Genomic DNA, 18,993 nt, shown 5'->3' on the forward strand with positions numbered 1-18,993 from the left:
AAGAAAGGATAATTCATACTTGGTTTCAGTATGGACAGCTGCAAGCTAGATGGAGAGAAGACCAGAAAATTGGTATCGTGCAAAATGAGGAAAACTTGGTAAAACAAATTAGAGATCAAAGTCAATCGCATATTAAAAGGTTATATAATGCGTTGATAGAAATAGACTCGGAAACGGAATTAATTAAGGATTGTATGGTAAAATGGGCACAAAATATTCAGCAACCTATAATGATGGAAACGTGGGAAAAAAATTGGGTTAGGAATGTTAAATTTACAAAAGCACAAAATTTAAGAGAAAATTTTTACAAAATGTTTTATAGATGGCATCTAGATCCTAAAAAACTGGCCTGTATGTATCCGAAATTGCAAGCTAAATGTTGGAGATATGATTGTGATGATGCTACTTATTATCATAAATGGTGGACTTGTAAAAAAATCAAAGCATTTTGGATAAAAATTTGGGGGTTATGCAAAATATTTTGAAAAAGAAGATAAAAGTTTACTCTGCAGTTGTTTTTATTGGGTATAATTACGGACTGTACGGCAATAGACTAAATTGATCTTAAATTTAATATCAGCAGCAAGACTATTGGTAGCGCAATATTGGAAGAAGGAATAGCCTAAGTGTATTTTAATTGTAAATTTTAAGGGGTTTTATGTCGGTCTAAGATCGTTTTAGTTGATTTGGCCTACTAAATATTTGTTTTTAAATTCTTTTTAAATTTGTTATTTATTTTCTTATTTTAATATGGCTGTAAACCGCCCTGAGTCCTTCGGAAGAAGGGCAGTATAGAAATTAAATTATAAATAAATAATAAATAAATATCTGCCTACCATTGAAGAGTGGATATTAAAAGTAGCGAATTTAGCGGAGATGGCAAAAATCTCAGCGTATCTGAAAGACTATTCACAAGAAAGATATATACTGGAATGGCGAAGATGGATTGATTATATTCAAAACAAATATCAGACCAAGGAGTACCAAATAGCTTATGAATGAATAGAAAGTAAAAATTGTATTTGTATATTTTTCTTTATGTAAAAGGGGAGTTAAGGCTCTAGGAGAGGGATGGGAGTTTATGGATAGTTAGCGTATTCTAGTTTATGATTGTTAGATGTTATATCCTGTATTTTGGTCTGAGAAGTCCGGGGTGGGTGGGTGGGGGGATTGGGTGGAGGGGGGAGAGGCATTTGTGGAAATTTTCTGTAAAACTTTTTAATAAAAAAAATGAGATTGAATTCAGTGGAGCCTAGTCTTAAGAGCACAGAGTGTTTTCTATGATAGAGATCACTGGTTATAGAGAAACAAAAATTAAATCTGTAAAATAACTGATTCTGATCTATAAGAAGTTTTCAATGACACACTCCACCTATTTTCTCTGGCAAAGAAGAAAATCCTATTTGCAAATGAACACTTTTTCCTCAGTTATTACTTCTAATTTTGCTCAAATCTGTCAAATTTTACACAGGCCCAGTATCAAAACACACCCTCCCATACCATGGTCTTTATGCAAAACTCATTAGTTGTAACTTCAAAGCTGTGCCCATTTTCTATGTAGCCACAAAACCATGCCAGAACATTTCATGTCTGCGCTATAACAAACTGCTCCCAAACGGGATGATTTACTTTCAGAAACCAGCAGAGCTGCTAGAGTAATAGACCTCAAAGGACGAACAGAATGATCCTTTCCTGAAATGGTAGGATGTGCATACTGCTGCCATATTTCCTGTAAATATAAATTGCCTGCATGCCGAATTTCATCTATTGAACAGCCATACCAAATTCTCAGATAGACACATGAATTTATATGCAACAACTACATGTTCTGCATTTCTTAATCTGAGCTGGTCACACACTTGAAGAAATGCTGCATTACAGACTTTATGGGAAAATTGAATTGTATGCCATCAATATAATGAACTATGATTTAATGCTAACATTCCCAGCATAAAATTATTTCAGGATTTTCTGATTCTCAATAAATTTCATCAGATTAAGTATTAATATCTGAGATTTTCTTTAGAAATTATTTTACTACAAAATACATTTGGCTTGGATCCAAACAATACAGTATTTCCCCTTCACTTCTGATGTAGCTTCAAAGAAGATTCAAACTTTTTCTTCCATTTATGATTAACTGCTGTCACCCTCTTGCTCAAATGCAGGACACTATGGTTAATCTTATGATTTATTTCTAACCAATTCAATCTACTCTAAAAGAGGTATATTTCAATAAACCACAATCTAAATTCTGCATATTTGAATTTTAAATTGTAGTTAATTTTAACAGCTTCCTGAAATCATTGCATTTTTAAAGAATTCCACTTAAGTATGCATTCATCAGACATGCAATCTTATCAGATTTGTACATGCAGTTCACTTTCCCTTAAACTCTCAGAGCAGAGAAATATGGATTGAACATTACTCTGTTTCCCCGAAAATAAGACCTCCTCAGATAATAAGCCCAATCGGGCTTTTGAGCACATCCACTAAAATAAGCACACACACCCCCAAAATAAGCCCGCCCTGAAAGTATTTAAGCACATGTGCAGGCGGTCCTCACCATTTCCTCTGGTTAGGGTTAGGGAGACAGAGCTGGAAATCAGGTAAGATGGCAAGAGGAGCCCTGTTTTGCTCCATGTGCCCCAAAATAATAAAAGACCCCTGAAAATAAGGGCAAGTGCTTATTTAAGGGTTCAAAAAAGTGTCTTATTTTTGTGAAAACACGGTAGGTCTTCCTCATGTATAGGGTTTTACGCAACCTCCACCCCATCTTTTGTGATGGTGGGATTTTCCCTTATTTTTATGCAAATTTTACATCCTGTGCGCTTTATCTAATTGGGATCTGTCAGACATAGGTAGACAGATATTATTCTGTGGCTTACATATCTGGCTATTTACATCTGATGAGTCTAAGATAGGATGAAACAAATCATATGGTTTTCCTTAGTGGCCAATCTCATTCTTTGAAATACCTTTGAAAGTATAAATGGCAATCTTCATGTAAGAAATATTGACCTGAATGTTCAAATGTTCAGCACGGAGACGGCTTTGGTCGCGTTGGTTGATGATCTCTGGAGGGCCAGGGATAGGGGTTATTCCTCTGCCTTGGTCCTATTAGACCTCTCAGCGGCTTTTGATACCATCGACCATGGTATCCTGCTGCACTGGTTGGAGGGATTGGGAGTGGAGGCACCGTTTATCGGTGGTTCTCCTCCTATCTCTCTGATCGGTCGCAGACGGTGTTGACAGGGGGGCAGAGATCAACCCTGAGGAACCTCACTTGTGGGGTGCCGCAGGGGTCGATTCTCTCGCCTTTCCTGTTCAACATCTATATGAAGCCGCTGGGTGAGATCATCAGTGGTTTTGGGGTGAGGTACCAACTGTACGCTGATGATACTCAGCTGTACTTTTCCACCCCAGGCCACCCCAACGAAGCTATTGAAGTGCTGTCCCGGTGTTTGGAAGCCGTACGGATCTGGATGGGGAGAAACAGACTCAAGCTCAACCCCTCCAAGACGGAGTGGCTGTGGATGCCGGCACCCCGGTACAGTCAGTTGCAGCTGTGGCTGACTGTTGGGGGCGAGTCATTGGCCCCAATGGAAAGGATGCGCAACTTGGGCGTTCTCCTGGATGGACGGCTGTCTTTTGAAGACCATTTGACGGCCGTCTCCAGGAGAGCTTTTTACCAGGTCCGCCTGGTCCGCCAGTTGCGCCCCTTCCTAGACCGGGATGCCCTATGCACGGTCACTCATGCGCTTGTGACATCTCGCTTGGATTACTGCAATGCTCTCTACATGGGGCTCCCCTTGAAGAGCATCCGGAGGCTCCAGTTAGTTCAGAATGCAGCTGCGCGGGTGATAGAGGGTGCCCCTCGTGGCTCCCATGTGACACCACTCCTGCGCAGACTGCACTGGCTACCTGTGGCCTTTCAGGTGCGCTTCAAGGTTTTGGTTACTATCTTTAAAGCGCTCCATGGCATAGGGCCGTTACTTACGGGACCGCCTACTGCCACCAATTGCTTCCCACCGACCCGTACGCTCTCACAGAGAGGGACTCCTTAGGGTGCCGTCCGCCAGGCAGTGCCAACTGGCGACACCCAGGGGAAGGGCCATCTCTGTGGGGGCTCCCCTTGAAGAGCATCCGGAGGCTCCAGTTAGTTCAGAATGCAGCTGCGCGGGTGATAGAGGGTGCCCCTCGTGGCTCCCATGTGACACCACTCCTGCGCAGACTGCACTGGCTACCTGTGGCCTTTCAGGTGCGCTTCAAGGTTTTGGTTACTATCTTTAAAGCGCTCCATGGCATAGGGCCGTTACTTACGGGACCGCCTACTGCCACCAATTGCTTCCCACCGACCCGTACGCTCTCACAGAGAGGGACTCCTTAGGGTGCCGTCCGCCAGGCAGTGCCAACTGGCGACACCCAGGGGAAGGGCCTTCTCTGTGGGGGCTCCCACCCTTTGGAACGAACTTCCCCCAGGACTCCGCCAACTTCCTGACCTTCGAACTTTTCGCCGTGAGCTTAAGACACACCTATTTATCTGCACAGGACTGGCCTAGGATTTTAATTTTAATTTTTAAATTTAACTTTTAAATGGGGTTTTTATTATTTTAATTATAATTTTAAATTTGGCCTAATTCAATAAGTTTTTTAAATACTGTTTTTACTGTGTATTTATTCTTGTGTTTTTATCAGGCTGTAAACCGCCGAGTCTTTCGGGAGATAGGGCGGTATAAAAATTTGATTAAATAAATAAATAAATAAATAAATAAATAAATAGTTCCTAAAAATGCTAAAATATAATGCCAAATGTACATCCTAAAAATGCTTTCAACTCCCTTTACTCCAGACAGCCTTCCTTGTGAACAACACACCTACCCGCAATGCAGTGGCAAAGCTGTTCTTCAGGTTGGTCGCAATGCTCATCAGCAAGGGCTCCCTGCAGGTAATCATAGCCATCCCAGCCGTCAGGTTCCGCATCATGTGATGTGCTGCCACACGCATGCGCGACTCTTCTGAGTCCAGCGCAAAATCCTTCCTCACTATCTGTTCACAAGTAGTCATGGCAATTTTAATTGAACGATCCACTACTGGATGAACCAGTTCTTGAACTGCACGCTCTATGGCTTGGCGCACACACTGCTTTAACTGTGGATGGGCTTGGAACAAGGGAATCTGAAAAGAGAACAGCCGTTACAATCTCTAGCTTTAACACCAATACAAACAAATAACACCCAGCCCAGCCCACAGGAGAGCTGATACTTACAGTTGGGTTTAGAGTAATGTGTGGAGCTAGTCCTCCCAGGGAGTATACGTTGATATCATGGTAACTGTACTGTGGCTGTGGAGGAACAGTAGCTGTGCATGTGGTGCTGGTAGCTGAAGTTGTGGAAGTAGCTAAAAAATTCAAGAGCATAAGATTTTTTTCCAGATTTTTTTTATTAAATATACATTCAGTAACATAGTTGATGTATTAGGAGCCGTGGTGGCGCAGTAGTTAGACTGCAGTACTGCAGGATACTTCTGCTGACTGCCAGCTGCCAGAAGTTTGGTAGTTCAAATCTCACCAGGCTCAAGGCTGACTCGGCCTTTCATCCTTCCAAGGTTGGTAAAATGAGGAACAAGATTGTTGGGGGCAATATGCTGACTCTGTAAATTGCTTAGAGAGGGCTGGAAAGCACTGTGAAGCGGTATATAAGTTTAAGTGCTATTGCTATTGCGGGAAATAAAATGCTTCATTAGAGTAACAGAAAAGTCAAGTAAGTGTAATGGAAAACATTGCTCTGCTAAATTTTACAATTGGATTAGTAAGTATTCTAAAATTATAATAATTTGAATACCCACTACATTGAGCAAAAGTCCAAACAAAAGCTATGTTGGGACAATTAGCATTGGCAATGACAATGGATGGGTTGTCAATAAACTATGTGTGCTTCATAACCATCACCAGAGATGCTTCTTGAAAGCCAAACAGGTGTCACTGGATACCTAAATAATTGCACACAGTTGCCTTTAATACATGGAACAGACTCCCTGCACTTACCCTTCCTATTTGAACATGTGAGAAGGTCTTCTAGGGCAGGGGTAGTCAACCTTTTTATACCTACTGCCCACTTTTTTTTATCTCTGTTAGTAGTAAAATTTTCTAACTGCCCACCGGTTCCATAGTAATGCGCCGTATATCGTTGTCTGTGGATGCCTCTCACACATTGTGGATTGGGTTTGGGGCGGGGGGTGCTGGCTATCAGCTCTGCTTGTCTGTTACAGCTGGGTGGTGTGGGGGGAGATGCGCGAGCTATTCTGGGATGAGGCTCTTTTGTTTGCGATCGCACTATAGCACCATTTAGTTTCACTTACGTAACGTGAACTAAACTTATGTGCAGGCGATTCAAATAGTATATTTTCAGAAATTTAAATTGTCATGGGGAATTTTATGAAAACCTAATGGAAATGTTTTTAAATAATGCTATGAATTTTTTTTAAAAAGTCAATTAAATTAAAAAAAAGGAAAGTGCTTCAGTATCAGACAAAAGGGCCTCTGGTGGCTCAGACTGCTAAGACAGTCTGTTATTAACACAGCTGCTTGCAATTACTGCAGGTTCAAGTCCCACCAGGCCCAAGGTTGACTCAGCCTTCCATCCTTTATAAGGTAGGTAAAATGAGGACCCAGATTGTTGGGGGCAATAAGTTGACTTTGTATATAATATACAAATGGATGAAGACTATTGCTTAACATAGTGTAAGCCGCCCTGAGTCTTTGGAGAAGGGCGGGATATAAATGCAAATTAAAAAATAATAATAATAATAAAAAAATCCCTACCGCCCACCATGAAAGCTGGAACGCCCACTAGTGGGCGGTAAGGACCAGATTGACTACCACTGTTCTAGGACCATGATGGCGAACCTATGACATATGTGCCAGAAGTGGGATGCAGAGCCATGTCTCTGGGCACACCAGCCATTGCCCATTGCTCTTCCAGGTTTTCGCGCCAATCAGCTGGTCTTTGTGCGTGCAGGAGTGCCGGAAACCAGAAGAGCAGTTACCTGGCATGCATCGGGAAGCCGAGCTTCTGGTTTCTGGCGCATTCATGAGTGCCAGCCAGCTGGTCTTCACGTGCGCATGCGTGCCAGAAACCAGAAGACCAGGTGACCGGCGCGCATGCCGGAAACCAGCAGCTCAGCTTCCAAGCGCACATATGTGCACCGGGGAACTGCTCTTCCAGTTTCTGGCACTCCCATGCATGTATGCCGGGGAGCTGCTCTTCCAGTTTCTGGTGGTCCTCCACCTGCATGCGTGCGCTCCCATTTCGGCACTTGGTGCCAAAAAGGTTCACCAAGACTGTTCTAGGAGGTGTATCAAGCAGAAGCTTGTTTTCTATCTTCATGTATAGGGGTATCTCCTCTCCTCACCCTAGGGGAGAGGGGCAATTTAAAGCACAACTGAGAAAGGACCCTAATGATACAGAAAAAATATATCTGGGTCTGTTTCTTGGAATTGATACGTAGCATAAGATTTTTTTCAGATCTCCACTAAGAGAAACGCACCTAAATATATCTGGTAGATGACCATGAAAGTAATCTTGCCAGCATCAAAGGGAACTGGATTTTATAATCCGTGCCCCTTCTTTAACTCCTCTAATGACTTGTGTTACAGACTTATATAAATTATATAAAAGCTTATGATTCAGAGTTTGGAGTAACAGTTGATTACAAATGGAATACAAGCTAAAAACAATAGGCGAGATGTATAGCATATAAATTCAGTAATAAACAAACTAACGACAAAAGCAATTTTTGGCTTCATCCACAGAAACACAGTTCCCAACCATATCAAAAGAAATGCAGTTCCATTCTACCCTGCCTCAAGTACTGCGTCCAGTTCTGTTTATTGCAGAAAAGTGTTTCTAGAGCCTGGCAAAGCCTCTGAGATCACCACCCTATGTTCTCTGCCTAAAGCTCTGGTTGGTGTAAAGCACAACTCAGGATGCGGAACTCTTCCTCTATACTACCCAAGTCTCAATAATGCAAGGTAGGTCTGCCCATGATGAGACATACCTGATATTCAAGACTAGAAGCTGTAGCAGAAGGCTGTCAGACCTTACTCTAGAAATGAGGTTTGGGCCCAGAGAAGGGACTGGCATCACATTTCATCTTTCTCCCTATGTCTCCCACCATAAATTCCTCTAGGTATCATTGCCATGAGCATCCTTCCTTCTGTCCACTTCCTTCAACTTCATGAACCCCAGCCCCTAAGAAAACCCCATGGAGCATTATCTCCATCTTCAATCTACCAAACCCTGTAACAACAACCACATTCTCTCTCCCAAAGGACTGCTCTCTAATGCCCCCATGGATCTGGCCAAGACATTGCATCCAGCATCTTACTTTTTACAGGAGTCAATTAGGTAACTCTGTGGCACTCACAAACGGGAGGTTAGGATCTATATTGTTCCCTGCAACTAGTATTTGGAGCTACGCTCACCCCATGTTGAAGGTAATACTGAGTCTTCAAGGCCAACAGCCCTTGATAGACCTGTTCTTCACCAAAGTTTATAGTGCTTGAAACTCGCCACCAAGCAGCAGAGAAAAGAAGACATAGCAGCAGACCTTTTGTTTGTTTTTAAGTATTTTGAGTTCATATGAAGCTGATGCACAAGACTGATGACAAAGAATAAATCTGAGAACAACCTTTTTTTACTCAGCATTCTAGGAAATACAAATTATATTAGTAGAGTGCAGACAAGAATTATTCTGATACTTACTGGTAGTAGTAATGGGTGGTAGTTCTTCTACTTGTTTTATATCCTTCTTTGGAGCAGATAACTGTTCATCCAGGTTTTTCAACCGGTCCTTATCTTTTAGGAGACTACCAGGTTTTAGATCATTGATGTCAAGGGCCAGGTTTTTGCAGAGCACTTCAATTTCAAACTTCAGATTCAGCTGTACAATATTTAATAATTACAGATTTAATAATGTAATTATTTTAAGCTATACTGACAGTGTATTTTCACAATTATGCCCATCCACCATTCCAAATCATGACATGCTCTGCAAAATAATTATTTCTTTCAAGATAAGATTACATAGAAAATTAAATCTAAATTGTGCTAGGAACATAAAAGTAGCTGAATTACAACTGCTAGCAACTACTTCAGCAGGATACTCTTAGTCTAACATTTTGATCTGATTTAATCACATTCAGTAGTTGAGCTCAAACCTTGAAGCAAATTCATGTTTTAAACAAGAGACAGATGAAAAGTATAAGTAACTTAAACACAATTTACCTTTAAGTCATGTTCCTGATGAAGCTCTGCAAGAACATTCATGATTGCCATGGTCCATGGATTTGGGGGCCTGAAAACCTACAAGATGAGAAGGAAGATAAAAACAGCATCCTGAATCAGCATAATTCTATCCAGAGGTGAGTAGTGGTTTGCCATAGGACTGCAGTCTGAAATGCCAAAGGAATGGAGTGATGGGGGCTGTAGTTTAACAGAACCAGATCCACCCCTGCCGTATTTTCTAAACAGAAGGTGCCCAATATATTTATTTGCTCCTATAAAAATTGATATCCTATTCTTTGAATGCATATGGATCTGGGACAGCTTTTCCCAGCTGACGAGGACAAACCTATGTAGGTCTGGACAAAAGCTTTGTGGACATTTTCTATGAACACTATGTTAAGTGACGATTGACATAGAAAATCACAGAGTTAATGTCACCAGGCAAAATGTACTGCATACTGTGTTCTTGGCTCATTTTCATTTTTTAAAGTATGAGTGGAATTGTGGTTTTCTGCCTTCAACATTATAGTGGGTTTAAGAAGGTTTAAATGTTAACCTTGTCCAATCATGCTGTGCTCATCTCCGATTTGCAACCGAGGGACCCTGCATTGTCTGAAAGGCACTTCTATCATCATGTGGCCAGCATGAAATACAGAATGCAGGAACTTTCCTGCTGAAAGGATACCTACTCACATTTGCATGCTTTTTAACTGCTAGGTTTAGCTCAGCAGAGATTAAAATCCAGGAAAAGCTTCTTAGGTTGATGGAAAACTTTGAAGAATTTGAAAGTGAAGTGGACCTATGGAAAGCTATAAAGAACCAACACTGGATGGAACCAATAGAGGAGCTGGCACCTAGGTCTGGCAAAAGCAGGGCTAGGAAGTATGGAAATTATTGAATAGACCTGGTCCCTACCGCCCACTAGTGGGTGTTCCAGCTTTCATGGTGGGCGGTAGAGGTTTTGCTTGATACTGAAGCACTTTCCTTTTTTTTAATTTAATTGACTTTTTAATTTCATACCATTATTTAAAAACATTTCCATTAGGTTTTCATAAAATTCCCCATGAATCAAGATCACATGAAGTGTTAATACCACTTTATAATGCCTTGGTAAGGCCACACTTGGAATACTGCATTCGGTTTTTGTCGCCACGATGTAAAAAAGATGCTGAGACTCTAGAAAGAGTGCAGAGGAGAGCAACAAAGGTGATTAGGGGACTGGAGGCTAAAACATATGAAAAACGGTTGCAGGAACTGGGTATGTCTAATTTAATAAAAAGAAGGACTAGGGGAGACATGATAGCAGTGTTCCAATATCTCAGGGGTTGCCACAAAGAAGAGGGAGTCAGGCTGTCCAAAGCACCTGAGGGTAGAACAAGAAGCAATGGGTGGAAACTGATCAAGGAGAGAAGCAACTTAGAACTAAGGAGAAATTTCCTTACAGTTAGAACAATTAATAAGTGGAACAACTTGCCTGCAGAAGTTGTGAATGCCCCAACACTGGAAATTTTTAAGAAGATGTTGGATAACCATCTGTCTGAGATGGTGTAGGGTTTCCTGCCTGGGCAGGGGGTTGGATTAGAAGGCCTCCAAGGTCCCTTCCAACTTTGTTGTTATTATTATTATTAATTTAAATTTCTGAAAATATACTATTTGAATCGCCTGCACGTAAGTTTAGTTCACGTTACGTAAGTGAAACTAAATGGTGCTATACTGCGACCGCAAACAAAAGAGCCTCGTCCCAGAATAGCTCGTGCATCTCCCCCCACACCACCCAGCTGTAACAGACAAGCAGAGCTGGTAGCCAGTGCCCCCCCACAAGCCCAATCCATGATGTGTGAGAGGCATGTGCAGATGACGATACACGGCGCATTACTGTGGAACCAGTGGGCGGTTAGAAAATTTTACTATTAACAGATACAAAAATGGACGGTAGGTATAAAAAGGTTGACTACCCCTGAAATATACTATGCATGGGTAGAGGATTCAGAGACCCTCTGAATAAATGGGGCTATCTGGTTGCTTCTGCTCTTTGCAATTGTGGTGACATGCAAATAACAGCACATATGTATACCTGCCCTTTATTTTATTTATTTATTTATTTTATTTGCATTTATATCCCGCCCTTCTCCAAAGACTCAGGGCGGCTTACACTATGTAAGTGTAAGGCTTTATGTCCTGACCAGGGTACATTTGAATGTTATGGCCCTGTCAGAGCCTATGTCCAAGGAGCAAGACAACGAGACGGAGCTAGGGACGACAGAGGAACAGCTGGAGGAGTAGGACAAAGCAGTCCCAGGTCCTTGCCAGCAAAGGAGAGAGGGCACAGGATGACCAAGCAAGGGGGGAGGAGAGGGCAGGCAGTGGAGCAGAGGAGCTCAGGAGAGGAGCAATTACATCTCCCCCCTCCCCCCCGATCCTCAAGAATGGAGAGGCGGGATCAGTGCAGGGTGACCCGACAACTCAGGAGAAGGGTGACCCACCCCTCTTAACAAGGCTCACCTGGGGAATGAGATTCAAAGAGACACTGTTAGGAGGGGCACTTGTCTGGAAAAAGTGTTGCCTTTTTCCAGTCTCACATGCTGTTACCAATGTCTGGATACTTTACTGTGCCTTGCCCTGGTTGGGTATATGTGAGTTCGCAGCGACACAGTTCTGCTCTGGCTTGTGCTGCAGTCCCAGTGAACTCTTCCTTGCGACCAGGACTCCTTTGGAACAAATTCTGTGGCTGCTCTCAGAACTGTGCTGCTACTCTGGACTAATAGTAGCCAGGAACTATTGGAGGTGGGTATTTAGAGCTTTACTCCTGGACTTGCAGTGAATGGTGGGACTTTTGGGGGAAAGTTGGAGCAATAAGGGGTTCCGGCTGTGTTGCTTCCATGCCTAACCCTGGGTCATCACACAGCATGACAGAACACAATTGATGTTGCTAGTTTCTGGGCAAGATTTAACTTTTACATATTTTAATTTTGCATTTTGTATTTTGAATGTTATGTTGTGTAGTATACCTTGTTTTAATTGTGAGGCTTCTGACACAAATAAACTGCTTGGCAAAGGCTGGGGTGAGTAACGGGAATTTATCCCGTTTTAAGACAGTATTTCAAATCCAACTTCAGGATCTCATTGTGGACATATCACAAGAGACTTAGAAATCATTAAAGTTATTAAAAGCACTGAAATTTATGGAAGATTCTTACGTCTATATGTAATTTGCATTCTAAGTACTCTGCTTTTGACTTACCACACTTCTTACACTGGATTCCAATACTTTAGCAACAAATGGCACAACATACAGCAATTCCTGCTGTCCTTTTACATAAGCTTCTAGCAGCAAAGATTTGACATCCAAGTCCTAAAATAAACAAATGATGAAGACAATGTCAGAAGCTAAACTGCTTTCTTTTGCATATTTTATTCATTCTTTATACATGCTGTGTTTGTAGGTCAATGCAGAAAACAGGAAACGAGAAAATATGCAAGGATACTCACCGTGTGCAAGATGGGCTTATTCTTTGCCAGTGTTATCATCCCCAGCCAGTGGCCCAGGTTCTTCAGCAATGAACGGTCTGAGAAGTTGGCAGCAGCTTTATCCGATGTAAGCAACACCTATGTTTTTCCCAAGAAAAGAGAGAGCTTCCATCAACAAGAAGGAGTGCAAATCTGACATGATAGCAAAGCTCTTCTGGGGATGCTCAAGCTATTCAGCATGCCGGCTGAATAAAGAATACAGCCTCATCTCACTCCTTTGCCACACAAGGGCCACTCTACTAGGTTCTGCCATTCTGTGGCTTCTTTACCTGTGAATACATTACTCATGAGGACAATATCTGGGATTCCCATTTTACAAGCACATTCTGCACTTGATGTGATTGACACAATGGAAGGCCTTTGTTAATTAATGGAGCATAAACTAACTTATTCTGGGTATTCTTTGGTTTTCTCCATTTTCCAGTATACATTATAAACAATGCCTTGTATTTCTTGCCATTTTCTAAAGGCATCTGGAACATCTGAAATATCTTTTTTTGCATTGGATGGAGCTGATATCCTAACACTCCACTATAAACAGCAAAATAATTGGGGAGGGAGGAATTATGTACATTACATTATCTAAATCAGGGATGTCGAACTCGCTGGCGCTGCCCCTGCCTGGTTTCGCGAAGGGGGAAAAAAGTCCCAATACGTCATGTCATGTGACATTGCCGTGACGCCGCGGGTTTGACAACGAGTTTAAATCATGAGAAGTGATTCACTAACTTTAAATTAACGCATTCCATATCTATTACAATTGATCTACTCTTGCAAAGTGGAAGGATGAAAATATGACTGTGTATGGCACCAACCTTGATATTTCTGTATGTTTCATTCAAAACCATTTTATTAAATTCTGGATTTTTAAGAGTGTCAAGGAAATTTGAATAAAGACTATGGAAGTTTGGCTCAATGCTAACTCTCTTCATCACGAGATATTGTGAAACCCAAGGCATGAATTCTTCTTTCACCGTTTCCTTCAGTTCCTCAACCTGGCTCCATAAATAAACAAATAGAAAGGGATTAATGAAGTAATAGGACTGGAAATTATTCCCTAACTCATATAGATGAAGAATTATAAAGAACTGAAATAAAACAATAACTTCTGAAAATTTTAAGTTGCCAAAATGTGTATTCTGTTTTGAATAAATTGCTCAAATACAAATTATATCAAGGTATTTAAATGCTGAAACTTTTCTTTTGATATTAACATTTGTGGCACCTCGCTCTTCCCAAAAAGCCCTGTAGAACAATCGTGTTATTACACACATATTCACTTATGCACCCTGACAGAACGAAGGCTATAGAACAAAAACTTTAAAAACTCATCAATTGCAAATAAAGTGGTTTTACAGGAAGCTGGCCCAAGATAACTTTTAAAGTCTTAAAATATATGGATATGTGGGAAAATAACAAGTGCAATGTTGAAGAAGTTCCAGATTTACATGTCAAAGACTGCTATATCAACATAATTGTATTTAAACATTCCCGGGAAGAAACAGAAGAGAGATGGGTAAAGGAAGCTTTCACATATGCAAACAATATCAGGTCAGTTAGTTCTTTCTTTGGGTGCAACTATAACATAGGAAGTCCCTCTCCTCTCCCCTCCAAATTAGACCTAAATTTGTGCAATATTTACCTTCTGAGTCATGTTGGATTGAGACAAATTATTAAAGATAAAAGCAATCTTTTCCTGAACATTTTCAGGAGGTTCTACAATTCTCTCTGTTTGATCAGTGGCCACTAGCAGAGTATCAATATTGGTTGTATTAATAGAAGGCTGCAAAAGACAAACCACATGAGTTAATAAGTATGAGTTCATTTAATTAGGAATGCAATAGATCACAGGCATTCTTAGATAATAGGAAGTCCCAAAAATGATACGACCCAGAGATGCCACATTCTAACGTGGCGAACAGAAACTAGGATCCTCCCTTGGAGAGCCAAAAACAAATGAAGTTTGCTAGATTCATGCAATTAAGCTGTTCCAGTGAAGCCTTTCCACATCCCAATGAAAGAATGCTTCAAAAACTCCAGTCAGATCCTCCTTGGCTAAACTGCTGTTATCGCTGGTTGTGCACAAAGACATGGAATGAGCTGATCTTGGGAATCAGTTCTTCTCATGGCCAAATTCCCTGGGATGGGGGAGGGAGGGAGGGGAGACAACGACGACAGAGGGACACTTTCATCTGAAGAATTTCCACCCTTGTTTTAAAGCAAGATGACTGATAAAATATTTGAAGAGCTGCAAAGCAAAAAGGCAGGCAGAGAGCAGAATGTAAGCAATAATTGGTATAAGTAATATAATTCAGAGTTAATTATATACAGGAAATCCTCAACTTATGATCACAATTGAGACCACTTTCTGCTGCGCTGCAAGGCAGCTGTTAAGTGAATCACATCTGATTTTATGACATATTTTGCCTTGATTGTTAAGCAAATCACTGCAGTTGTTAAGTGAATCACTAAGATCATTAAGGGAATCCAGCTTTCCCCATTGACTGTCTTATCAGAAGCTGGCTGGGAAAGTTGCAAAAGGAAATCACATGATCCTGGAACACTGCAACCAGTGTTGTAAATATATACCAGTTGCCAAGCACCCAAATTTGGATCGTGTGACACGGGTATGCTGTGATGGTGGTAAGTGTGAGGACTGGTTGTAAATGGAGGACTATCTGAAAGGCACTAATTACAAGAAAGCAACTTGGCTATTTGACTATGCCCTTGTTTAAGGACCAGGGTTTTTTGTTTCAAATGACAAACTAAACAATTGCATTCATTCATCCCAAACCTCCTTCATGTGCTTCCTGCCAGATGCATGGAAGCAAAGACTTACTGGCACATCTTTCTTGAAGCTGACTCGACCCACAGGTGCAATGGCTGTCTTTGCCACAGTGCTGCTGCTGGTGGTGGTGGTGACTACAGTGCTAACCTGCCCGGTGAGAGGAGTCTTTGTTGGAGCCTGGGCCTGGGCCTGGGCCTGGGCCAGGGCAATACTTCCAGGGGTGGTGATGGACCCCTGCATCTTCACAGGAGGATCTCTTGATTGCTGTCCATATTCAATGTACTTCGACAGACAAGGAAAGGTTGTTGAAATTCACATACAACAAACTTTAATCCTAGAAGCTTTAGTTCTTAGATTAGAAATTTCTTATCTTGATATGTGACTAAATAAAATAGTTATTTTATTTCACACATGGCAGCTAGAGATCATGTAATCACTGATATACAAATCTGGTTTAAATAAGTTTCAGCAAGTACATATATTTGTCTCAAACTACTAGCAGGAATACTAAAGTTGGCAAATAATAGAGGGAAGTTCTTGCAAATTTCAAGAATGCAAACAAGAATCCAGCGGAAAAGCATTCTAAATTAAACAGTCTTGGAAAAAAACACAAAGGTTTCCGTAATGACTGAAAAAGCCAACTTCCATTTTGGACAGATGAGTACAGGAATTCTGAAGTAATAGCATAATCTTTATGGTTAACGATATGTTTTTTAATCCCAGGTAAAAGTGCAATATGGCTACTTTATAAAGAAACCCTTCCAACTGACATAAGATTATTGCTGAAGTCCTAAATCTTCTCGGCTTGTAGTATTACAAGACCTTCAAAAGCTTAACTCCCCTGTTGTTCTTCTGGCTCCTTTCAGGATCCAGGTATGGGCAACAGGCATTTGCTCCACCCCTTTCATAACTCTTTATAAAACATCTGGCAAAAATTAGAAGGAATTCAAGTTAGCTGTTTTGTAACTATAATACACTGAGAGTTAATGAAATGTTCCATGAAAGAACTTGTTTTCCTCCCCTTAAAATGATGAAAGCTTGTTGCATAGTGTTTTTTTTTCAAATCCTTACATGCCCTTTTGTGTTACTGAACACAAGCCTAATTTGTTTCATACTGCTTTATTCCCCTTGTTGATTTATTTTCCATAAAATTTGTTAATACACACCTCCTGCAGGTGATGAGGGAACTGTATAAAGTGACTAATAGAAGCCAGGTGCTGACAATACTGAGGGTAGTCCTTCAATCTGTCAATAAAATTAGCTATTAATAGTAGGAAATAAACAGTCTGATCCACAACTATTATCACAATATAGAAACGCAAAGATCCATTTTTATAGGAAGGACAAGGATACAGCTACAATAACAGATTGTCATATGTGACTGGAATCTTCAGCAAAGACCACCTCAATTCCCCAAGAACTCTTATGGACAGAATGCTTTTCACTTCAATATAACCAACACTAAAATAATCCCAGTTCTGCTGTGGAGTGGCCCAAACCATACTGACTTTATAAACAGGTAACTTTTTTTACTGTGAGCACACTGGTCCACATTAAATGAAATGTTGTTGCCTGCTCTCAAGAGAAAGTGTATATCTACCCACATACATAACCCACAAACACACATGCTATATACATACATAAATACTGCACGATACACACACACACAATTAGTCTTCTGTTTTGAATACGAAACTTGAGAATTCACAAGGTTAATGCTATACGGAACAAAACTAACTGAATCTAGATGTTCTGCTTCCTCCCAGACGTTAAAAAGGAAAACAGATCATGAAGAGGTGGTGTAGTGTCCCTGACAATCCTGCAGACTCTGCTCAAGCATCGCTTATATGCTATGGCCTGGATAGAAGGAAGTGAACTACCAATAATCCTTTCTGCCATCCTCACTACTCTCTGTACCACCTTCCTGTCTGAATCAGTAATGCTTCCAAACCAGACAGTAATGCAATGTAACAGGATGCTCTCGATCGTCCCTATATAGAAAGTGGTAAGGGCAGAGGAAGATGAACTTATCTCATGCAAAGCAGAAAATGCAGGCGCTGCTGTGCCTGCTTTACCAGTGTCTCACTGGTGGCCAAGCTAGTCTACTCATTAGCTGCACACTAGAAACTTGATGCTGCTAACCACCTTCATAGGTGAACCATTAATACATAGAGGTGTGTGGCTATGCCTGCCTTTCTGAAATCGATAATCAGTTTTCTATGTTTAAAATGAGACTGTTTTTGCTACACTAGTTCACTAAATCTTCTACCTCCTCGTGGTAAGCACCCTCGTTGTCACCTTGAATAAGGCCCACTACTGTTTTATCATCCGCATACTTCACAATATGGTTGGTGCTGAATCTAGCACAACAGTCATGGGTCAACAGGGTGAACAGTAGCGGACTTAGGACACAGCCCTAGGAGAACCTGTGCTCAAGGAAATGGTGTTAGAAATATTAGTCCCAACTTGCATATATGGGACCTATCAATAAGAAAATCAAGAATCCAGTTGCACAAAGTTGCACATTAAAGCCTAAAAGGCCCAGTTTGTCTACAAGATGCTGAGAGATGATTGAATTAAATGCAAACAGCATGAAGTCAACAAACAGCCTTCACATGTGAGTGTTTCTGTCCTCTAAGTGTGCCAAGCTCAGATGGAGAACAGAAGAAATAGCATTCTCTGTAGAGCAATTTGGAGGGTAAGCAAACTGAAGCGAGTCAAATGCTGGAGGGAGACTGGATACAATAATGTCCTTTATCAGCCTCTCAAACATTTCATTATGATGGAAATAAGTGCAACTGGACGGTAATAATTGAAATCCATAATTGTAGACTTTTTGGGCATTGGCAAAATAATGGCCACCTTAAAACATGATGGGACCGAGTAAATAGTGTGTAAGTCACTGATGGTATGATAGAGAACATTCAGAGCCTCATCTCTGTTTGCACAAGGAGGAATATACACAGCTGTAATAATGCTAAAGAAAATTCCCTAGACAGATAGAAGAGTCTGTATTTGATAGTCAAAAAGCTCCACATCAGGGGAGCACAGACTTGAGACCACATTGACATTATTACACCATCTGTCATTTATATAAAAACAAACACCTCCTCCATGAGATTTCCGGTCCAGCTGAAATGTTGAGAATCCCACCAAACTAACAGCACAATCTGGGACACAGTGCTTTAACCAAATTTCTATAGCAACGACACAGCAGTTTCTTACCTCCCGGTTTGTTATTAAATCAAGCCTCATGTAATTCATTTTTGGCTCTAAGGAGCGGACGTTAGCAAACAAAATAGATGGTAGTGACACTTTCTATGGCAGGAGTGTCAAACTCAATGTCAGGCTGCCTCTGATTATATCTAGGAAAGAATACACCTTGACTTC

The 18,993-nt window shown here is 41.0% G+C and overlaps 1 protein-coding gene across 6 annotated transcripts in view; it reads right to left on the reverse strand.

Annotated features, from left to right (window-relative positions):
* CNOT1 (CCR4-NOT transcription complex subunit 1) overlaps positions 1 to 18,993 on the reverse strand; it is a 128,803-nt gene that overhangs the window by 36,877 nt on the left and 72,933 nt on the right. For all 6 annotated transcript variants that reach the window (XM_058155039.1, XM_058155038.1, XM_058155036.1 and 3 more), the window contains 10 exons: positions 16,770 to 16,848; positions 15,655 to 15,885; positions 14,458 to 14,598; positions 13,631 to 13,810; positions 12,777 to 12,893; positions 12,529 to 12,639; positions 9,288 to 9,365; positions 8,766 to 8,943; positions 5,270 to 5,400; positions 4,882 to 5,178 (listed from right to left, as the gene is read on the reverse strand). In XM_058155039.1, coding sequence (XP_058011022.1) covers positions 4,882 to 5,178; positions 5,270 to 5,400; positions 8,766 to 8,943; positions 9,288 to 9,365; positions 12,529 to 12,639; positions 12,777 to 12,893; positions 13,631 to 13,810; positions 14,458 to 14,598; positions 15,655 to 15,885; positions 16,770 to 16,848 — 1,543 coding nt within the window. The remainder of the gene's footprint in view (positions 1 to 4,881; positions 5,179 to 5,269; positions 5,401 to 8,765; positions 8,944 to 9,287; positions 9,366 to 12,528; positions 12,640 to 12,776; positions 12,894 to 13,630; positions 13,811 to 14,457; positions 14,599 to 15,654; positions 15,886 to 16,769; positions 16,849 to 18,993) is intronic.

The sequence above is a fragment of the Ahaetulla prasina genome, chromosome 12 (genome assembly GCF_028640845.1).
Source record: "Ahaetulla prasina isolate Xishuangbanna chromosome 12, ASM2864084v1, whole genome shotgun sequence".
Taxonomy (NCBI): domain Eukaryota; kingdom Metazoa; phylum Chordata; class Lepidosauria; order Squamata; family Colubridae; genus Ahaetulla; species Ahaetulla prasina.